The 24,539-nt window shown below is 45.1% G+C and overlaps 1 protein-coding gene across 4 annotated transcripts in view; it reads left to right on the top strand.

Moving 5' to 3' along the window:
• LOC143285970 (ubiquitin-conjugating enzyme E2Q-like protein 1) overlaps positions 1-19,582 on the top strand; it is a 53,352-nt gene extending 33,770 nt beyond the window's left edge. For 2 of the 4 annotated variants that reach the window (XM_076593428.1, XM_076593427.1), the window contains exons 7-9: positions 2,556-2,649; positions 6,364-6,440; positions 12,607-15,354. In XM_076593428.1, the coding sequence (XP_076449543.1) occupies positions 2,556-2,649; positions 6,364-6,440; positions 12,607-12,750 (315 nt within the window). In that variant the 3' untranslated portion in view covers positions 12,751-15,354. Of the gene's footprint in view, positions 1-2,555; positions 2,650-6,363; positions 6,441-12,606; positions 15,355-18,611 lie in introns of those variants that run through there. The other 2 variants (XM_076593426.1, XM_076593425.1) reach the window with 2 other exon arrangements.
• Positions 19,583-24,539: the final 4,957 nt, after the last annotated feature.

Genomic DNA, 24,539 nt, shown 5'->3' on the forward strand with positions numbered 1-24,539 from the left:
TCACAGTCCCACAGGTGCAGATACTGCCACATGTAGGACAACCTTGGCAGGTGCAGGTTTTTTCTTTGGAGTTCTGTCTCCTAGGAGGACTTCCAGCCAAGGATAAGAGCTCCCCCTGCCCTTTGGTCATCCTCTTCCGCCTTAACAGCTGTTGTGAAAGGTTTCCTCCTCCGCCTGGTCCATCGTTTGGAGACTTCACATGCAGCAGGTAGTACTGGGTTACATGGTACCAGTAGCAAGGGCTATGCCCCTGACCTGACACCACACTTCACACCTCTCGTAAACACCATTCCATACCACACTTCACACTACTCTAAACACCTGTCCACACCATACTTCACACCTTCGTAAACTCCTGTCCACACCACACTCCACATCTGTCTGCACAACACTTCTTACTTCTCTTCATACCTGCCCACACCACACTTCACACCTGTCTGCACAACACTTCACACCTGTCTGCACAACACTTCTTACCTCTCTTCACACCTGTCCACACCACACTTCACACCTGTCCACACCACACTTCACATCTGTCTGCACAACACTTCTTACCTCTCTTCACACCTGTCCACACTACACTTCATACCTGTCTGCACAACACTTCTTACCTCTCTTCACATCAGTCCACACCACACTTCACACCTGTCTGCACAACACTTCTTACCTCTCTTCACATCAGTCCACACCACACTTCACACCTGTCCACACTACACTTCATACCTGTCTGCACAACACTTCTTACCTCTCTTCACACCTGTCCACACTTCACACCTGTCTGCACAACACTTCTTACCTCTCTTCACATCAGTCCACACCACACTTCACACCTGTCTGCACAACACTTCTTACCTCTCTTCACATAAGTCCACACCACACTTCACACCTGTCCACACTACACTTCATACCTGTCTGCACAACACTTCTTACCTCTCTTCACATCAGTCCACACCACACTTCACACCTGTCTGCACAACACTTCGTACCTGCCCACACCACACTTCACACCTGTCCACACCACACTTCGTACCTGCCCACACCACACTTAACATCTGTCTGCACAACACTTCTTACCTCTCTTCACATCAGTCCACACCACACTTCACACCTGTCCACACCACACTTCATACCTGCCCACACCACACTTCACACCTGTCCACACCACACTTCATACCTGCCCACACCACACTTCACATCTGTCTGCACAACACTTCTTACCTCTCTTCACATCAGTCCACACCACACTTCATACCTGTCCACACCACACTTCACACCTGTCCACACCACACTTCATACCTGCCCACACCACACTTCACACCTGTCCACACCACACTTCATACCTGCCCACACCACACTTCACATCTGTCTGCACAACACTTCTTACCTCTCTTCACATCAGTCCACACCACACTTCACACCTGTCTGCACAACACTTCATACCTGCCCACACCACACTTCACACCTGTCTGCACAACACTTCTTACCTCTCTTCACATCAGTCCACCCACACTTCATACCTGTCCACACTACACTTCACACCTGTCCACACTACAATTCACACCTCTCTTCACACCTGTCCACACCACACTTCACATCTGTCTGCACAACACTTCTTACCTCTCTTCACATCAGTCCACACCACACTTCACACCTGTCCATGCTGCAATTTACACCTCTCTTCTCACCTGTCCACACTGCAATTCACACCTCTCTTCATACCTGTCCACACTGCAATTCACACCTCTCTTCACACCTGTCCACACCACACTTCACACCTGTCCATACCACAATTCACACCTGTCCACACCACACTTCACACCTGTCCATACCACAATTCACACCTGTCCACACCACACTTCGCACCTGTCCACACCACACCTCAAACCTCTTTCCACAACTTCAGTGTCATGATTGTTTTTCAGTATCTCTGTGTGGATGTTAGTCATGTACACAGTGATGATATATCAGAATTTGTCAGTAACTGTAACTGTGTGGGTGTTACAGTCATGTTCACACAATGTTAGTAACAGTGCAACTGTGGATGTTACAGTCATGTTCACGCAGTTTAATTTAGTTGATGGTACAGTCATGTACATACAACGTAACTTTGTTGGTGTTACATTCATGTACATGAACATAACTTTGTGGGTGTTACATTCATGTACATGAACATAACTTTGTGGGTGTTACAGTCATGTTCACACTGTGTAACAGTGTAACTGTGCATGTTACAGTCATGTTCACACAGTTTAACTTTGTGGGTGTTACAGTCATGTTCACACAGTGTTAGTAAGTGTGGATGTTACAGTCATGTTCACACAGTGTTAGTAAGTGTGGATGTTACAGTCATGTTCACACAGTTTAACTTTGTGGGTGTTACAGTCATGTACATAAAACATACATTTTTGGGTGTTACATTCATGTACAGAACATAACTTTGTGGGTGTTAGTCATGCACACAATGTAACCATGTGGGTGTTAATGACATGTACACACAGTGTAACTGTGTGGGTGTTACATTCATTCTGTAACAGTTTAACTGTGTGGTGTTACAGGCAGCCATACAGATGGAGATGCAATTCCCTGCTGACTACCCCTTCAGTCCCCCTTTCCTGCGAGTCATCCAGCCCCGCTTCAAGTTCCTCACAGGTCGTCACGCCTCTCCCTGTCTGTCACGCCTCTCCCTGTCTGTCACACTGTCACACCTCTCCCTGTCTGTCACGCCTCTCCCTGTCTGTCACACTGTCACGCCTCTCCCTGTCTGTCACACCTCTCCCTGTCTGTCACACTGTCACGCCTCTCCCTGTCTGTCACGCCTCTCCCTCCCTGTCTGTCACGCCTCTCCCTGTCTGTCACGCCTCTCCCTGTCTGTCACACTGTCACGCCTCTCCCTGTCTGTCACGCCTCTCCCGGTCTGTCACACCTCTCCCGGTCTGTCACGCCTCTCCCGGTCTGTCACGCCTCTCCCTGTCTGTCACACCTCTCCCTATCTGTCATGCCTCTCCCGGTCTGTCACACCTCTCCCTGTCTGTCACGCCTCTCCCTGTCAGCCACACATCTCCCGGTCTGTCACGCCTCTCCCTGTCTGTCACGCCTCTCCCTGTCTGTCACACCTCTCCCTATCTGTCACGCCTCTCCCTGTCTGTCACACCTCTCCCTGTCTGTCACGCCTCTCCCTGTCTGTCACACTGTCACACCTCTCCCTGTCTGTCACACCTCTCCCTGTCTGTCACGCCTCTCCCTGTCTGTCACGCCTCTCCCTCTTACACTGTCACACCTCTCCCTGTCTGTCACACCTCTCCCTGTCTGTCACCTCTCCCTGTCTGTAACACTGTCACACCTCTCAATGTCTGTCACACCTCTCCCTGTCTGTCACACCTCTCCCTGTCTGTCACACCTCTCCCTCTTACACTGTCACACCTCTCTCTGTCTGTCACTGTCACACCTCTCTCTGTCTGTCACACCTCTCCCTGTCTGTCACCTCTCCCTGTCTGTCACACCTCTCCCTGTCTGTAACACTGTCACACCTCTCAATGTCTGTCACACCTCTCCCTGTCTGTCACACCTCTCCCTGTCTGTAACACTGTCACGCCTCTCAATGTCTGTCACACCTCTCCCTGTCTATAGTCACACCTCTCCCTGTCTGTCACACTTCTCCCTGTCTGTGGTCACACCTCTCCCTGTCTGTAATCACACCTGTCCCTGTCAGTGTTCACACCTCTCCCTGTCTGTAGTCACACCTCTCCCTGTCAGTGATCACACCTCTCCCTGTCTGTAGTCACACCTGTCCCTGTCAGTGTTCACACCTCTCCCTGTCAGGGGTCACACCTCTCCCTGTCAGTGGTCACACCTCTCCCTGTCTGTGTGTAGTCACACCTCTCCCTGTCTGTAGTCACACCTCTTCCTGTCTGTGGTCATACCTCTCCCTGTCTAGTCACACCTCTCCCTGTCTGTGGTCACACCTCTCCCTGTCTCACACCTCTCCCTGTCTGTGGTCACACCTCTCCCTGTCTGTGGTCACACCTCTCCCTGTCTGTGGTCACACCTCTCCCTGTCTCACACCTCTCCCTGTCTGTGGTCACACCTCTCCCTGTCTGTGGTCACACCTCTCCCTGTCTCACACCTCTCCCTGTCTGTGGTCACACCTCTCCCTGTCTGTCTGTGGTAACACCTCTCCCTGTCTGTAGTCACACCTCTCCCTTTCTGTCTGTGGTCACATCTCTCCCTTTCTGTCTGTGGTCACACCTCTCCCTGTCTGTAACACTGTCACGCCTCTCAGTGTCTGTCACACCTCTCCCTGTCTGTAGTAACACCTCTCCCTGTCTGTCACACTTCTCCCTGTCAGTGGTCACATCTCTCCCTGTCTGTCTGTGGTCACACCTCTCCCTGTCTGTAGTCACACCTGTCCCTGTCAGTGTTCACACCTCTCTCTGTCTGTAGTCAAACCTCTCCCTGTCTGTCACACTTCTCCCTGTCTGTGGTCACACCTGTCCCTGTCAGTGTTCACACCTGTCCCTGTCAGTGTTCACACCTCTCCCTGTCTGTAGTCACACCTCTCCCTGTCTGTAGTCACACCTCTTCCTGTCTGTGGTCACACCTCTCCCTGTCTAGTCACACCTCTCCCTGTCTGTGGTCACACCTCTCCCAGTCTGTCTGTGGTCACACCTCTCCCTGTCTAGTCACACCTCTTCCTGTCTGTCTATAGTCACACCTCTCCCTGTCTGTAGTCACACCTCTTCCTGTCTGTGGTCACACCTCTCCCTGTCTAGTCACACCTCTCCCTGTCTGTGGTCACACCTCTCCCTGTCTAGTCACACCTCTCCCTGTCTGTGGTCACACCTCTCCCTGTCTAGTCACACCTCTCCCTGTCTAGTCACACCTCTCCCTGTCTGTAGTAACACCTCTCCCTGTCTGTCACACTTCTCCCTGTCAGTGGTCACATCTCTCCCTGTCTGTCTGTGGTCACACCTCTCCCTGTCTGTAGTCACACCTGTCCCTGTCAGTGTTCACACCTCTCTCTGTCTGTAGTCAAACCTCTCCCTGTCTGTCACACTTCTCCCTGTCTGTGGTCACACCTGTCCCTGTCAGTGTTCACACCTCTCCCTGTCTGTAGTCACACCTCTCCCTGTCTGTAGTCACACCTCTCCCTGTCAGTGGTCACACCTCTCCCTGTCTGTCTGTAGTCACACCTCTCCCTGTCTGTAGTCACACCTCTTCCTGTCTGTGGTCACACCTCTCCCAGTCTGTCTGTGGTCACACCTCTCCCTGTCTAGTCACACCTCTCCCTGTCTAGTCACACCTCTCCCAGTCTGTCTGTAGTCACACCTCTCCCTGTCTGTCAGTGGTCACACCTCTCCCTGTCAGTGGTCACACCTCCTTCTGTCTGTCTGTCTGTAGTCACACCTCTCCCTGTCTGTGGTCACACCTCTCCCTGTCAGTGGTCACACCTCTCCCTGTCAGTGGTCACACCTCCTTCTGTCTGTCCTTCTGTGGTCACACCTCTCCCTGTCAGTGGTCACACCTCCTTCTGTCTGTCTGTCTGTAGTTACACCTCTCCCTGTCAGTGGTCACACCTCCTTCTGTCTGTCTGTCTGTGGTCACACCTCTCCCTGTCAGTGGTCACACCTCCTTCTGTCTGTCTGTCTGTAGTCACACCTCTCCCTGTCTGTGGTCACACCTCCTTCTGTCTGTCTGTCTGTAGTCACACCTCTCCCTGTCTGTGGTCACACCTCCTGTCTGTAGTCACACCTCCTTCTGTCTGTCTGTCTGTGGTCACACCTCTCCCTGTCTGTGGTCACACCTCTCCTGTCTGTCTGTCTGTGGCCACACCTCTCCCTGTCTGTGGTCACACCTCCTTCTGTCTGTCTGTCTGTGGTCACACCTCTCCCTGTCTGTGGTCACACCTCCTCTCTGTCTGTGGTCACACCTCTCCCTGTCTGTCTGTGGTCACACCTCTCCCTGTCTGTGGTCACACCTCTCCCTGTCTGTCACACCTTTCCCTGTCTGTAGTCACACCTCTTCCCTGGTAGTGGTCACACCTCTCCCTGTCTGTCTCCCTGTCAGTGGTCACACCTCTCCCTGTCTGTCTGTGGTCACACCTCCTGTCTGTCTGTATGGATATGTTAGTGTGTGTGAGTGTGTGTGTGTGTGTGTGTGTGTGTGTGTTTGACCATTGGAGGCGGTATCTGTACAGATGTGTACTCTGTGTGTCTGTGTGTGTGTAGGGCATGTGACCATTGGAGACAGTCTCTCTATTATAGATATGAACAGTGTGTGTGTGTGTGTGGCATGTGACCATTGAAGGCAGTCTCTGTATAGTTATATACAGTGTGTGTGTGTGTGTGTGTGTGTGTGTGTTTGCAGGGCATGTGACCACTGGGGGCAGTATCTGCATGGAGATGCTGACAAAATCAGGCTGGCTACCCACCAATGACATAGAGGTAGGTATTGCATCACTGTGTGAGTGGGTGGCAGGGCTTCAGAAATGGGACATAATTGTTGAAGAAAACAAGCTTGATAGTCAGCACCTCACTGACAAACAATGTTTCAGAAGAAAAGACTTCACACTTAATTATAGAGTGGAAATTGGATTTTCACATTTGAAACAATTGTGAAAGTCTGTTTTGTGTGCTGATCCCGCCAGCGCATAGTCAGATGTGTATTACTCAGAGTAGGTTCTGTAACAAGTGTTTGTGTGTGTATTTGTGGATGTGCTAACGCCAGTAGTTCTGTTGCGTTGGCCACATGTTGTGACTAATGCTGCACTAAGTGTGGCTAATAAGTGCTTAGTATAGCCAATAGATGTCAGGTCAGGGGCATAGCCCTTGCTACTGGTACCATGTAACCCAGTACTACCTGCCGCATGTGAAGTCTCCCAACAATGGACCAGGCTAATGTCAGAATGACGAGCTAGCCCTTCAACACCCAGCTTTCCCAAGCCCTGTGGCTATGGAGAAGAGGTAACGGGGACAGGCAGAGGATGCTGCTGGCAGTTCCTAGTCACGAACGTCAGCGTCCAGAGCAGTCCTTTTTAGGGACAGCACTGCTCTCCCCACATGGGTAAAGGGAGATAAAAGGATCCCTAAACAAAGCCTGCCACACCTAGTACCTAGCAGGAAACCGCGCCTACTTGGACATCCAACACAAGCGGTTGAAAACAACAGAAGAAAAGAACCAGGAGTCATGCCCTGACTCTGGGTGCCTGGAATGTTCACACCCTTCTGGACAGAGACGACAGACCAGAAGGGCGTACAGCGCTCACTGCTAGAATGCTTGGTCACTACCAGGTGGACATAGCAGCCCTGAGAGAAACCAGGTTTGCCGGTGAAACCCAGCTGGAGGAAGTTGGAGGGGGCTACACCTTCTATTGCATTGGGAAGCCAGATGGCACCCCAAGAACCCCAGGTGTGGGCTTTACCATACAGACCAAACTTGCACGACAGCTTGACAGCCTTCTATGTGGGATAAACGATAGGCTGATGACCCTGCATCTGAAGCTGTCCAAGGATCGCTTCTCCACAATCATCAGCTGCTATGCCCCGATGATAACCAATCCTGATGACGCCAAAGAAGCTTTCTACGAGGAGCTCAGCCGCACCATTTCAGCGGTAGACAGGAAGGACAGGCTGATCATCCTTGGGGATTTCAATGCCTGCGTTGGCGTAGACTTCTCCTTGTGGCCAAAAGTCCTAGGACAGCACAGTACTGGCAAGTGCAGCTCCAGCGGACTGCTTTTGCTCATGCTGTGTGCGCAGCATGGACTGACCATCACCAACACCCTCTTCATACAAGCGGACAAGTACAAGAACACATGGATGCACTCCCGCTCCAAGCAATGGCACGTGCTGGACTATGTGATTGTCCGGCAGAGGGACAGAGGTGATGTTTCCATTACACGCTGCATGAGAGGAGCAGTCTGTTGGTCAGACCATCGCCTGGTACGCAGCAAGGTGAACATCAGACTTGCACGCAAGCTCCAACCAGCCAGGCAGAAACCCCTTAGGATCACCAAGGATGTACTGCAGCAGCAAATCCAAGCAGCTCTGCAAGAAATTCCTGCGTCGACTGATGTAGAAGAGGTATGAAGCACCTTTTTACAGATGCTGTGTACACAGCAGCAGCTGACACACTTGGCTTTGTACAGAGGAGCCACAAAGACTGGTTTGACGAGAACGACTCTGGAATCTCCAAGCTCCTGAACACACTGCATATACGGCATCAGGATCACATTTCCAATAAAGACTGCCAGAGGAAGAAGAACTAGTACTTGCAAACCAATCAACTTGTACAGAAGAGGCTGCGTGAGATGAAGAACACCTGGTGGGAGAGTCTGAAGAGCTTCAGTCCGCTGCTGATGCTCACAACATGAAGACCTTCCATGATGGTCTCCAAGCTGTGTATGGGCCGAGAGCCACAGGATCAACCCCTGTCCGAGCCTTGGACCAGACCGCCCTCCTGACAGACAAGAAAGACATCCTTGCCCGCTGGGCAGAGCACTTCAACACCCTCCTCAACTGGGACTCGTCCGTATCTGACGAGGTAATTGCAGCCCTCCCACAGCTACCAGTCAATGACTCACTAGCTGCCCCTCCCACCAAGGCCGAGACCTGGAAAGCCCTGAAGCTGACAACGTCAGGAAAAGCACCAGGAGCAGATGGAATCTGGGCCGACATCTACAAGTATGGAGGCGAGGTGCTGACAGACAAGCTGACCACCCTGTTCCAGTCTATCTGGGAGAGAGGGGAGGTCCCCCAGGATTTCAAGGATGCTTCAACTGTCCACATTTACAAACGGAAGGGGGACAAAACATTCTGCGATAACCACTTTGGAATCTCTCTCCTCTGCATCACCGGCAAGATCTTCGCCCACATCATACTGAACAGACTGGTTGACCATGTCTCCAACACAGTCATCCCTGAAGCACAGTGCGGCTTCCGCTCAGGCAGGGGAACATGTGACATGGTGTTTGCTGTACGCCAGATGCAAGAGAAGTGCCGTGAGCAAAACAAGGAGCTCCACATGGTCTTTGTAGACCTGACTAAGGCCTTCGACACAGTGAACCGCCATGGTCTGTGGAAGATCCTCCTAAAGTTTGGCTGCCCAGAGAGCCTAATCCAGTTGATTGCGTCATTTCACGATGGCATGCAGGCGAGAGTACAGGAAAATACTGACATGTCGGATCCATTCCCTTTGGAAGCCCCTGTAAGCGCTTCAAGGACACCTTGAAGACAAACCTCACAGCCTGTGACATAGACATCGCTTCCTGGGAAACTGATGCCCTTGACCGCTCTCACTGGAGGATGCTGTGCTCTAGTGACATAAAGACGTTTGAAAACAAGAGAACGCTGGCCATTAAGGAGAAGCATGAGCGAAGGAAGCAGGGCTCAGTTTCTGGAGACGTTAAGTGCTGCGCATCCAGAATCAGCCTCTTCTCCCTTATGAGAACACACACCGACAGATAAGCCTGCCTGCTTACTGATCTGTCGGTCCGACAGGAGACTCCATCACAGCCAATACAATTCTGAGTGTGACAAAAGCTGCACCAAGTGTGGCTGATAGATACTTAGTATAGCAAATACAGTTGTGAGTGGAGTGTGGCTGATAAGTGCTAAGTATAGCAAATACAATTCTGAGTGTGACTATTGCAGTGCAAAGTGTGGCTGATAAGAGCTATGTATAGCAAATACAATTCTGAGTGTGACTATGGTAGTGCTATTAAGGTGGCTGATAAGTACTAAGTATAGCAAATACAATTCTGAGTGTGACTGTTGCAGTGCTAAGGTGACTAATAAGTGCTAAGTATAGCAAATACAATTCTGTGTGTGACTACAGTGATAAGTACTGAGTGTAGCAAATACAATTCTGAGTGTGACTGTTGCAGTGCTAGATGCTATTATAAGTGACCCTGACAGTCCCCACATAATGTCAGTATTTTCTGTTCTCTGTGTACAGGACATTCTGTGCAGGATTTCTGTTCTCTGTGTTTACAGGACATTCTGGTGCAGGATTTCTGTTCTCTGTTTACAGGACATTCTGGTGCAGGATTTCTGTTCTCTGTTTACAGGACATTCTGGTGCAGGATTTCTGTTCTCTGTGTACAGGACATTCTGGTGCAGGATTTCTGTTCTCTCTGTTTACAGGACATTCTGGTGCAGGATTTCTGTTCTCTGTGTTTACAGGACATTCTGGTGCAGGATTTCTGTTCACTGTTTACAGGACATTCTGGTGCAGGATTTCTGTTCTCTGTTTACAGGACATTCTGGTGCAGGATTTCTGTTCTCTGTGTACAGGACATTCTGGTGCAGGATTTCTGTTCTCTGTTTACAGGACATTCTGGTGCAGGATTTCTGTTCACTGTTTACAGGACATTCTGGTGCAGGATTTCTGTTCTCTGTGTACAGGACATTCTGGTGCAGGATTTCTGTTCTCTGTGTTTACAGGACATTCTGGTGCAGGATTTCTGTTCTCACTGTTTACAGGGTATTCTGGTGCAGGATTTCTGTTCTCACTGTTTACAGGACATTCTGGTGCAGGATTTCTGTTCACTGTTTACAGGACATTCTGGTACAGGATTTCTGTTCTCACTGTTTACAGGACATTCTGGTGCAGGATTTCTGTTCTCTGTGTACAGGACATTCTGGTGCAGGATTTCTGTTCTCTGTGTTTACAGGACATTCTGGTGCAGGATTTCTGTTTTCACTGTTTACAGGACATTCTGGTACAGGATTTCTGTTCTCACTGTTTACAGGACATTCTGGTGCAGGATTTCTGTTCTCTGTGTTTACAGGACATTCTGGTGCAGGATTTCTGTTTTCACTGTTTACAGGACATTCTGGTGCAGGATTTCTGTTCTCACTGTGTACAGGACATTCTGGTGCAGGATTTCTGTTCTCTGTTTTCAGAGCATTCTGGTGCAGGATTTCTGTTCTTACTGTTTACAGGACATTCTGGTGCAGGATTTCTGTTCTTACTGTTTACAGGACATTCTGGTGCAGGATTTCTGTTCTTACTGTTTACAGGACATTCTGGTGCAGGATTTCTGTTCTCTGTGTACAGGACATTCTGGTGCAGGATTTCTGTTCTCTGTTTTCAGAGCATTCTGGTGCAGGATTTCTGTTCTCTGTGTTTACAGGACATTCTGGTACAGGATTTCTGTTCTCTGGGTACACAACATTCTGGTGCAGGATTTCTGTTCTCTGTTTTTACAGGACATTCTGTGCAGGATTTCTGTTCTCTGGGTACACAACATTCTGGTACAGGATTTCTGTTCTCTGGGTACACAACATTCTGGTGCAGGATTTCTGTTCTGTCTGTTTACAGGACATTCTGGTGCAGGATTTCTGTTCTGTCTGTTTACAGGACATTCTGGTGCAGGATTTCTGATCTCACTGTTTACAGGACATTCTGGTGCAGGATTTCTGTTCTCTGTGTTTACAGGACATTCTGGTGCAGGATTTCTGTTCTCACTGTTTACAGGACATTCTGGTGCAGGATTTCTGTTCTCTGTGTTTACAGGACATTCTGGTGCAGGATTTCTGTTCTGTGTTTACAGGACATTCTGGTGCAGGATTTCTGTTCTCACTGTTTACAGGACATTCTGGTATAGGATTTCTGTTCTCTCTGTTTACAGGACATTCTGGTGCAGGATTTCTGCTCTCTGTTTACAGGACATTCTGGTGCAGGATTTCTGTTCTCTGTGTACAGGACATTCTGTGCAGGATTTCTGTTCTCTGTGTACAGGACATTCTGGTGCAGGATTTCTGTTCTCTGTGTACAGGACATTCTGGTGCAGGATTTCTGTTCTCACTGTTTACAGGACATTCTGGTGCAGGATTTCTGTTCTCTGTGTACAGGACATTCTGATACAGGATTTCTGTTCTCACTGTACAGGACATTCTGGTGCAGGATTTCTGTTCTGTGTTTACAGGACATTCTGGTGCAGGATTTCTGTTCTCTCTGTTTACAGGACATTCTGGTGCAGGATTTCTGTTCTCTGTGTAGAGGACATTCTGATGCAGGATTTCTGTTCTCACTGTTTACAGGACATTCTGGTGCAGGATTTCTGTTCTCTGTGTACAGGACATTCTGGTGCAGGATTTCTGTTCTCACTGTTTACAGGACATTCTGGTGCAGGATTTCTGTTCTCTGTGTTTACAGGACATTCTGGTGCAGGATTTCTGTTCTCTGTGTACAGGACATTCTGGTGCAGGATTTCTGTTCTCACTGTTTACAGGACATTCTGGTGCAGGATTTCTGTTCACTGTTTACAGGACATTCTGTGCAGGATTTCTGTTCTCTGTGTACAGAACATTCTGGTGCAGGATTTCTGTTCTCACTGTTTACAGGACATTCTGGTGCAGGATTTCTGTTCTCTGTGTTTACAGGACATTCTGGTGCAGGATTTCTGTTCACTGTTTACAGGACATTCTGTGCAGGATTTCTGTTCTCTGTGTACAGGACATTCTGGTGCAGGATTTCTGTTCTCTGTTTTCAGAGCATTCTGGTGCAGGATTTCTGTTCTTACTGTTTACAGGACATTCTGGTGCAGGATTTCTGTTCTCTGTGTACAGGACATTCTGGTGCAGGATTTCTGTTCTCTGTTTTCAGAGCATTCTGGTACAGGTTCGCAGTGAAATTCTCAGCGACCCCAAAGCGGCACTGGACAAGCAAAAGTGGTGTGTGCCTTACTCGGAGATGGAAGCCAGGGATGCCTTCAACCGCATGGTGCTTCGCTATGGCTGGAACAAGTAGTGGCTGGAACCAGTAGTTGTGGCTGGAGCAGGTAGTGGCTGGAACCCGTAATAGTGGCTGGAACCAGTAGTGGCTGGAACAAGTAGTGGCTGGAACCAGTAGTTGTGGCTGGAGCAAGTAACTGATAGAACCACATTACAACACTGTCCTCTCTCAACTGCTGGGTGAACATATACCCCCCGCTGCCCGCATGCTCCCTGATAGACCTTCCACCCCATGGTACACACAAGACATTCGACTTGCAAAACGCAAATGTCGCCATTTGGAAGGACGATGGCGATCAACAAAACTGAAAGTCCATTGTCAAATATTCTGAAAACAAATAAATAAGTCAAACATATGATCTCATCAGCAAAAACAAACTTCTTTTCTTCTCAAGTTCTCGATGCCACATCTACCAAGTCTCTTTACTCTATCATGTCAAATATTCTCGGTACTACAAAAAAGACTTCCTTCTGCCTACACTTTATCTGAACTCCCCAATGTCTTCACTACTTTCTTTATTGACAAAGTCCAAAATATTCGTACCATCTTAGACCAAATGCCTTTCCACCCTGCTCATCCTATCCTCAGTTCAGCAGTACTCCTCTCCATTCCTTTAATCCATTGACTGAAACAGAAGTCCATGAAATCCTGAAAGAAATGACAATAAAATCCTGTGAGCTCGATCCTATACAGGCCTCGGTCTTTTCCCAGTGCGTCTCACAGCTTCTCCCCACAATCACCAATATTGTCAACTCATCCCTTCTCACTGGAACGTTTCCATCCACTTTCAAAACTGCAAACGTCTGGCCTCTTCTGAAGAAACCCAACCTTGATGCAAACATTTTGAAAAACTATCGACCAGTTTCTAATCTTCCATTCATGTCCAGACTCCTTGAAAAAGCTGTCCTGAAGCAGCTCAACAACCACCTTTGTTTCAACAATCATTTCAGTCTATCACGCTGACCACAGCACCAAAACCACTCTCCTCCATGTCCTGAATAATCTACTGCTATCATCTGACTCAGGAAAAATTTCCCTTCTCACTCTTCTCAACTTGTCAGCCACCTTTGACACAATAGACCATTCAATCCTTCTTTCCTGTCTTCATTTTACATTTGGTATCAACGGCACTGTTCTAAACTGGTTCAAATCTTATCTCACTGATCAGTTCCAGTGTGTTGTTGATAATTTCCAATCTAAACCCGTTAAAATCGAACATGGAGTCCCACAGGTATCTGTTTTAGGCCCAGTGCTCTTCACACTGTACACTGCTCCTCTCACTGAAATTATCAACCGCCATAATATCAGTCATCATTCTTACGCTGATGACACTCAACTCCAGAAGACTGATACCCCTGAAAAATTGTTGTCGCTTTTGCAAGAAACATCCAACTGCTTCCTGGACATGTAAAACTGGATGACTCTAAATAAGTTACAATTCAACGTGGACAAAACTGAAGCAGTGATCATAGGAACTAAACAAAAACTCTTCCATCACAACTGACACAACCAAACTTGGCAGTACATCTATCCCTCTTTCCAGTTCAGTCAGGAACCTCGGTGTTGCCCTTGACAACACACTGTCCATGCAAAAATTTATCAGTCAGACATGTCAGTCCTGCTACTGTCAATTGCAGCGCAGCAGTTGCGTTTGGAAATATCTGTCCACTGACGCTACATCTAGACTTGTTGTTTCTCTCATTCTCTCTCGCCTTGACTACTGTAACTCTCTATTGTCTGGTTTGCCTGCTTCATCCATTCAGTCCCTTCAGTGCATACAAAACTCTGCTGCACGACTTGTCCTCAGAAAGAAAAGATCTGAGCACATTACTCCTCTTTTGCAACATCTCCACTGGCTCCCTGTCTCACACAGAATAAAGTACAAGATCAGCACTCTATGTTATAAATGTATTCACAAATCAGTCCCTTCCTATCTCTGTGGCTGCCTTTACCTCTACACTCCATCTCGCTCACTACGATCAGCTTCGGATCCACTCCATTTACACATACCCAGATTCAAACTCTCAACTGTTGGCCGCCGTTCTTTCTCTGTCTCTGGACCTTGCAGTTGGAATGAACTTCCTCTTTCACTTCATCAGGTCTCCACACTCAGCTCTTTCAAGTCTGGCCTTAAAACCCACCTGTTCCCAAAATATCCTCCCTTCCTTGCCTCTTCCTTGTCTTCAAGTGGTTTTTTTTTTCAGTTTTAGAGTTATGCTTGCATTTGAATGACTGGTGCAAAAGTGCTTTGGTTTGTCTCTGCACAAGATTCAGCGCTATATAAATATAATAATTAATTAAATTAGTAGTGGCTGGAGCAAGTAACTGATAGAACCAGTAGTGGCTGGAGCAAGTAACTGATAGAACCAGTAGTGGCTGGAGCAAGTAACTGATAGAACCAGTAGTGGCTGGAGCAAGTAACTGATAGAACCTCTGAATCTCAAGGCAGCTGTTGGACCTGCACTGTGATGTCAATTCTAAACTGTTCATCTTTTTACCTGTCATGGTGTCATGTCTAACTGTTCATCTTTTTACCTCTGTCATGGTGTCATGTCTAACTGTTCATCTTTTTACCTCTGTCATGGTGTCATGTCTAACTGTTCATCTTTTTACCTCTGTCATGTCTAACTGTTCGTCTTTTTACCTCTGTCATGTCTAACTGTTCATCTTTTTACCTCTGTCATGGTGTCATGTCTAACTGTTCATCTTTTTACCTCTGTCATGTCTAACTGTTCATCTTTTTACCTCTGTCATGGTGTCATGTCTAACTGTTCATCTTTTTACCTCTGTCATGGTGTCATGTCTAACTGTTCATCTTTTTACCTCTGTCATGGTGTCATGTCTGACTGTTCATCTTTTTACCTCTGTCATGGTGTCATGTCTAACTGTTCATCTTTTTACCTCTGTCATGGTGTCATGTCTAACTGTTCATCTTTTTACCTCTGTCATGGTGTCATGTCTAACTGTTCATCTTTTTACCTCTGTCATGGTGTCATGTCTAACTGTTCATCTTTTTACCTCTGTCATGGTGTCATGTCTGACTGTTCATCTTTTTACCTCTGTCATGGTGTCATGTCTGACTGTTCATCTTTTTACCTCTGTCATGGTGTCATGTCTAACTGTTCATCTTTTTACCTCTGTCATGGTGTCATGTCTGACTGTTCATCTTTTTACCTCTGTCATGGTGTCATGTCTGACTGTTCATCTTTTTACCTCTGTCATGGTGTCATGTCTAACTGTTCATCTTTTTACCTCTGTCATGGTGTCATGTCTAACTGTTCATCTTTTTACCTCTGTCATGGTGTCATGTCTGACTGTTCATCTTTTTACCTCTGTCATGGTGTCATGTCTAACTGTTCATCTTTTTACCTCTGTCATGGTGTCATGTCTAACTGTTCATCTTTTTACCTCTGTCATGGTGTCATGTCTAACTGTTCATCTTTTTACCACTGTCATGGTGTCATGTCTAACTGTTCATCTTTTTACCTCTGTCATGGTTTCATGTCTGACTGTTCATCTTTTTACCTCTGTCATGTCTAACTGTTCATCTTTTTACCTCTGTCATGGTGTCATGTCTAACTGTTCATCTTTTTACCTCTGTCATGGTGTCATGTCTAACTGTTCATCTTTTTACCTCTGTCATGGTGTCATGTCTGACTGTTCATGTTTTCTGCCACTGTCATGGTGTCATGTCTAACTGTTCATATTTTTACCTCTGTCATGTCTAACTGTTCATCTTTTTACCTCTGTCATGGTGTCGTGTCTAACTGTTCATCTTTTTTTTACCTCTGTCATGTCTAACTGTTCATCATTTTACCTCTGTCATGGTGTCATGTCTGACTGTTCATCATTTTACCTCTGTCATGGTTTCATGTCTGACTGTTCATCGTTTTACCTCTGTCATGGTGTCGTGTCTAACTGTTCATCTTTTTACCTCTGTCATGGTGTCATGTCTGACTGTTCATCTTTTTACCTCTGTCATGGTGTCATGTCTAACTGTTCATCTTTTTACCTCTGTCATGGTGTCGTGTCTAACTGTTCATCTTTTTACCTCTGTCATGGTGTCATGTCTAACAGTTCACCTTTTTACCTCTGTCATGGTGTCATGTCTAACAGTTCTCCTTTTTACCGCTGTCATGTCTAACTGTTCATCTTTTCTGCCACTGTCATGTCTGTTTGTCTTTTTACCATTGTCATGGTGTCATGTCTAACTGTTCACCTTTTTACCTCTGTCATGGTGTCATGTCTAACAGTTCTCCTTTTTACCGCTGTCATGTCTAACTGTTCATCTTTTCTGCCACTGTCATGTCTGTTTGTCTTTTTACCATTGTCATGGTGTCATGTCTAACTGTTCACCTTTTTACCTCTGTCATGGTGTCATGTCTAACAGTTCTCCTTTTTACCGCTGTCATGTCTAACTGTTCATCTTTTCTGCCACTGTCTGCCACTGTCTTTTTACCATTGTCATGGTGTCATGTCTAACTGTTCACCTTTTTACCTCTGTCATGGTGTCATGTCTAACAGTTCACCTTTTTACCTCTGTCATGGTGTCATGTCTAACAGTTCTCCTTTTTACCGCTGTCATGTCTAACTGTTCATCTTTTCTGCCACTGTCATGTCTGTTTGTCTTTTTACCATTGTCATGGTGTCATGTCTAACTGTTCATCTTTTTACCGCTGTCATGTCTAACTGTTCGTCTTTTTACCGCTGTCATGTCAAACTGTTCATCTTTTCACCATTGTCATGGCGTCATGTCAAACTGTTCATCATTTCTGCCACTGTAATGGCGTCATGTCAAACTGTTAATCTTTTCTGCCACTGTAATGGTGTCATGTCAAACTGTTCATCTTTTCACCATTGTCATGGCGTCATGTCAAACTGTTCATCATTTCTGCCACTGTAATGGCGTCATGTCAAACTGTTCATCTTTTCTGCCACTGTAATGGCGTCATGTCAAACTGTTCATCATTTCTGCCACTGTAATGGCGTCATGTCAAACTGTTCATCATTTCTGCCACTGTAATGGCGTCATGTCAAACTGTTCATCTTTTCTGCCACTGTAATGGTGTCATGTCAAACTGTTAATCTTTTCTGCCACTGTAATGGTGTCATGTCAAACTGTTCATCTTTTCACCATTGTCATGGCGTCATGTCAAACTGTTCATCATTTCTGCCACTGTAATGGTGTCATGTCAAACTGTTCATCTTTTCTGCCACTGTAATGGTGTCATGTCAAACTGTTCATCATTTCTGCGACCGGTGGATCACATGGCTGTCGTTGAGTTGACCGCTGACTTTGTCATCAACTTTGACACTGTGCTTTGATATCAATCAGTGTTCATGGTCGCAATTTTTGTGTTGTAGTTTCGGGTGACAGTTCTGGCGGCAATGTTTGTGTGTGTGCGTGTTTGTGCATGCGTGTGTGAAGCTGCATGTGAGAATGAACAAAAGAGATGAAAAGTTTTGTTTACTACTGTGAGAAATGGACAAAAGCATGCACTTTTTTTTACGTTCAGGCCTCAGGGCAAAGAGAAATGGAAACCCAAATATTCACAAAAATAACATAGAATAATTGAAGTACAGATGTTCAGACACAATCCAATATGTACATGTATAACTATGTACATGTATAAAGCCGTAACGTTAGCAATCATGAAAAAGTACATCCATCCATACTGCATACATGTATACATGCAGTATACATGCATACAATATTCAAACACCTCAGTGGATGCATAATTTATATGGGATTCAATGAAAGCAAGGGAGGAGGGGGTGGGGGAAACATTTTATGGGAATGGATATCTAAAAAATGCTTAATCTTGGAGAACTGATAGATCCTTTTGGAAAGTTTTTTTCTTTCTTTCTTTTTACAGAGCATTCCATTATACTCCGACCAAGACAGATTATTGCCAATCACTATTCCTATAACTTTGTGGAACTCAGTTTCTTTGATGCTGTTAGTTGTTGATCAGGGAAAAACGGGTATTAGAGATGTTCTGACACTTCTGTCTGGTGGTTATGATTTATTATATATATTGTTTTACATGGGTGTAGGCTCTTGCGGTTAAATTCTGACCATTCAAATAATTGATTCATAATTTGTTTGTAAAGACGCACCTATTTCATTCTTTTTGGAAGAAAAGTGAGGAAGAGGAAGAAATTGCATGATTCTGTTGCACGTTTCAGATTAAAAAAGAATGTTATGTGCAGTGCAAGCCAGTTTAAAGTATAATGGGTTGATGTTGTTACATGCAGTGCAAGCCAGTTTACCATATGATGGGTTAATGTTGTTAATGCAGTGTATGCCAGTTACCATATGATGGGTTAATGTTGTTAATGCAGTGCAAGCCAGTTTACCATATGATGGGTTAATGTTGTTAATGCAGTGCAAGCCAGTTTACCATATGATGGGTTAATGTTGTTAATGCAGTGCAAGCCAGTTTACTGTATGATGGGTTAATGTTGTTAATGCAGTGCAAGCCAGTTTACCGTATGATGGGTTAATGTTGTTAATGCAGTGCAAGCCAGTTTACCGTATGATGGGTTAATGTTGTTAATGCAGTGCAAGCCAGTTTACCGTATGATGGGTTAATGTTGTTAATGCAGTGCAAGCCAGTTTACCGTATGATGGGTTAATGTTGTTAATGCAGTGCAAGCCAGTTTACCGTATGATGGGTTAATGTTGTTAATGCAGTGCAAGCCAGTTTACCGTATGATGGTTAATGTTGTTAATGCAGTGCAAGCCAGTTTACCGTATGATGGGTTAATGTTGTTAATGCAGTGCAAGCCAGTTTACCATATGACTGGTTAATGTTGTTAATGCAGTGCAAGCCAGTTTACCATATGATGGTTAATGTTGTTAATGCAGTCGTATGATGGGTTAATGTTGTTAATGCAGTGCAAGCCAGTTTACCGTATGATGGGTTAATGTTGTTATATGCAGTGTATGCCAGTTACCGTATGATGGGTTAATGTCATATGCAACACATGCCAGTTAACCATGGGTTTATGTTGTTATATGCATTGCATGCCAGTTACTGTATGATGGGTTAGCCTGTTATGTAGGCATGGAACAGGCAAAGCATGTTGTTTTTTTTAGGACTGTTTGTTCTTTTGCACATGTGTGTCTGTGTGGTGGGAAGCAGAGGGGAATCATGTTTAGATTTTTTAGAATATATTTTTTATGCCTGTTCATTCTGGTACTTACATGTGAGTGTGTGCATATGTCATGAAAGACATAGAGGAAATGTGCTGGGGTTTTTTTAAAGACATTTTTGATGATGTACAGTACATTTCCTTGTTTTTTTCCAATGTATGCTGTTAGGATTACATTTATGTGAATATTGATGCATGTGTAAGAGCAGACTCAAAGAGTACCCCTGTGTCAGCTTGATTATCTCCAAAGAGAAATTCACATGTGGTCTTGTTCCTCATGCTCACAACACAAACACAACGTGCATTTAAAAGAAAAGTATGGGCATCCACACACACATTTTGTTCATCCATGTGCTCAACATAATAAAGAATTTGATGATTATGTAATATTAAATTGTATTGTACATTCATTGATGTCATTGTGGATGATTGTGTATGGCAGAGAAGAAACATCCTACGTTCCAGACAGTGACACGTGTAAAAATCCTATGTTCCAGACAGTGTGACATGTGTAAACATCCTATGTTCCAGACAGTGTGACATGTGTAAACATCCTATGTTCCAAACAGTGTGACATGTGTAAACATCCTATGTTCCAGACAGTGACATGTGTAAACATCCTATGTTTCAGACAGTGTGACATGTGTAAACATCCTATGTTTCAGACAGTGTGACATGTGTAAACATCCTATGATCCAGACAGTGACATGTGTAAACCTCCTATGATCCAGACAGTGTGACATGTGTAAACATCCTATGTTCCAGACAGTGTGACATGTGTAAACATCCTATGTTCCAGACAGTGACACGTGTAAACATCCTATGTTCCAGACGGTGACACGTGTAAACATCCTATGTTCCAGATAGTGTGACATGTGTAAAACATCCTATGATCCAGACAGTGACGTGTGTAAACATCCTATGATCCAGACAGTGACATGTGTAAACATCCTATGTTCCAGACAGTGACACGTGTAAACATCCTATGATCCAGACAGTGACGTGTGTAAACATCCTATGATCCAGACAGTGACATGTGTAAACATCCTATGTTCCAGATAGTGTGACATGTGTAAAACATCATATGATCCAGACAGTGTTACATGTGTAAACATCCTATGATCCAGACAGTGTGACATGTAAACATCCTATGTTCCAGATAGTGTGACATGTAAACATCCTATGTTCCAGACAGTGTGACATGTAAACATCCTATGTTCCAGACAGTGTGACGTGTAAACATCCTATGATCCAGACAGTGACATGTGTAAACATCCTATGTTCCAGATAGTGTGACATGTGTAAAACATCATATGATCCAGACAGTGTGATATGTGTAAACATCCTATGATCAAGACAGTGTGACATGTGTAAACATCCTATGATCAAGACAGTGTGACATGTGTAAACTTCCTATGATCCAGACAGTGTGACATGTGTAAACATCCTATGTTCCAGACAGTGTGACATGTGTAAACATCCTATGTTCCAGACAGTGTGACATGTGTAAACATCCTATGTTCCAGACAGTGACACGTGTAAACATCCTATGTTCCAGACGGTGACACGTGTAAACATCCTATGATCCAGACAGTGTGACATGTAAACGTCCTATGTTCCAGACAGTGTGACGTGTAAACGTCCTATGTTCCAGACAGTGTGACGTGTGTAAACATCCTATGATCCAGACAGTGACATGTGTAAACATCCTATGTTCCAGACAGTGTGACATGTGTAAACATCCTATGTTCCAGACAGTGACACGTGTAAACATCCTATGTTCCAGACGGTGACACGTGTAAACATCCTATGATCCAGACAGTGACATGTGTAAACATCCTATGATCCAGACAGTGACATGTGTAAACATCCTATGATCCAGACAGTGACATGTGTAAACATCATATGATCCAGACAGTGTGACATGTAAACGTCCTATGTTCCAGACAGTGTGACATGTGTAAACATCCTATGATCCAGACAGTGTGACATGTAAACGTCCTATGTTCCAGACAGTGTGACGTGTAAACGTCCTATGTTCCAGACAGTGTGACATGTGTAAACATCCTATGATCCAGACAGTGACATGTGTAAACCTCCTATGATCCAGACAGTGTGACATGTGTAAACATCCTATGATCCAGACAGTGACATGTGTAAACCTCCTATGATCCAGACAGTGTGACATGTGTAAACATCCTATGTTCCAGACAGTGTGACATGTGTAAACATCCTATGTTCCAGACAGTGTGACATGTGTAAACATCCTATGTTCCAGACAGTGACACGTGTAAACATCCTATGTTCCAGACGGTGACACGTGTAAACATCCTATGTTCCAGATAGTGTGACATGTGTAAAACATCATATGATCCAGACAGTGACGTGTGTAAACATCCTATGATCCAGACAGTGACATGTGTAAACATCCTATGTTCCAGACAGTGACACGTGTAAACATCCTATGATCCAGACAGTGACGTGTGTAAACATCCTATGATCCAGACAGTGACATGTGTAAACATCCTATGTTCCAGATAGTGTGACATGTGTAAAACATCATATGATCCAGACAGTGTGACATGTAAACATCCTATGTTCCAGACAGTGTGACGTGTAAACATCCTATGATCCAGACAGTGTGACATGTAAACATCCTATGTTCCAGACAGTGTGACGTGTAAACATCCTATGATCCAGACAGTGACACGTGTAAACATCATATGATCCAGACAGTGTGATATGTGTAAACATCCTGTGATCAAGACAGTGTGACATGTGTAAACATCCTATGATCCAGACAGTGTGACATGTGTAAACATCCTATGTTCCAGATAGTGTGACATGTGTAAACATCCTATTATCCAGACAGTGTGACATGTGTAAACATCATATGATCCAGACAGTGTGACATGTATAAACATCATATGATCCAGACAGTGACATGTGTAAACATCCTATTATCCAGACAGTGTGACATGTGTAAACATCATATGATCCAGACAGTGTGACATGTATAAACATCATATGATCCAGACAGTGACATGTGTAAACATCCTATGATCCAGACAGTGACATGTGTAAACATCCTATGATCCAGACAGTGTGACATGTGTAAACATCCTATGATCCAGACAGTGTGACATGTGTAAACATCATATGATCCAGACAGTGTGACATGTAAACGTCCTATGTTCCAGACAGTGTGACATGTGTAAACATCCTATGATCCAGACAGTGTGACATGTAAACGTCCTATGTTCCAGACAGTGTGACGTGTAAACGTCCTATGTTCCAGACAGTGTGACATGTGTAAACATCCTATGATCCAGACAGTGACATGTGTAAACATCCTATGATCCAGACAGTGTGACATGTGTAAACATCCTATGATCCAGACAGTGACATGTGTAAACCTCCTATGATCCAGACAGTGTGACATGTGTAAACATCCTATGTTCCAGACAGTGTGACATGTGTAAACATCCTATGTTCCAGACAGTGTGACATGTGTAAACATCCTATGTTCCAGACAGTGACACGTGTAAACATCCTATGTTCCAGACGGTGACACGTGTAAACATCCTATGTTCCAGATAGTGTGACATGTGTAAAACATCATATGATCCAGACAGTGACGTGTGTAAACATCCTATGATCCAGACAGTGACATGTGTAAACATCCTATGTTCCAGACAGTGACACGTGTAAACATCCTATGATCCAGACAGTGACGTGTGTAAACATCCTATGATCCAGACAGTGACATGTGTAAACATCCTATGTTCCAGATAGTGTGACATGTGTAAAACATCATATGATCCAGACAGTGTGACATGTAAACATCCTATGTTCCAGACAGTGTGACGTGTAAACATCCTATGATCCAGACAGTGTGACATGTAAACATCCTATGTTCCAGACAGTGTGACGTGTAAACATCCTATGATCCAGACAGTGACACGTGTAAACATCATATGATCCAGACAGTGTGATATGTGTAAACATCCTGTGATCAAGACAGTGTGACATGTGTAAACATCCTATGATCCAGACAGTGTGACATGTGTAAACATCCTATGTTCCAGATAGTGTGACATGTGTAAACATCCTATTATCCAGACAGTGTGACATGTGTAAACATCATATGATCCAGACAGTGTGACATGTATAAACATCATATGATCCAGACAGTGACATGTGTAAACATCCTATTATCCAGACAGTGTGACATGTGTAAACATCATATGATCCAGACAGTGTGACATGTATAAACATCATATGATCCAGACAGTGACATGTGTAAACATCCTATGATCCAGACAGTGACATGTGTAAACATCCTATGATCCAGACAGTGTGACATGTGTAAACATCCTATGATCCAGACAGTGACATGTGTAAACATCCTATGATCCAGACAGTGTGACATGTAAACGTCCTATGTTCCAGACAGTGTGACATGTGTAAACATCCTATGATCCAGACAGTGTGACATGTAAACGTCCTATGTTCCAGACAGTGTGACGTGTAAACGTCCTATGTTCCAGTGTGACATGTGTAAACATCCTATGATCCAGACAGTGACATGTGTAAACCTCCTATGATCCAGACAGTGTGACGTGTAAACATCCTATGATCCAGAC

This window comes from Babylonia areolata, chromosome 9 (genome assembly GCF_041734735.1).
Source record: "Babylonia areolata isolate BAREFJ2019XMU chromosome 9, ASM4173473v1, whole genome shotgun sequence".
In the NCBI taxonomy this organism is placed as follows: domain Eukaryota; kingdom Metazoa; phylum Mollusca; class Gastropoda; order Neogastropoda; family Buccinidae; genus Babylonia; species Babylonia areolata.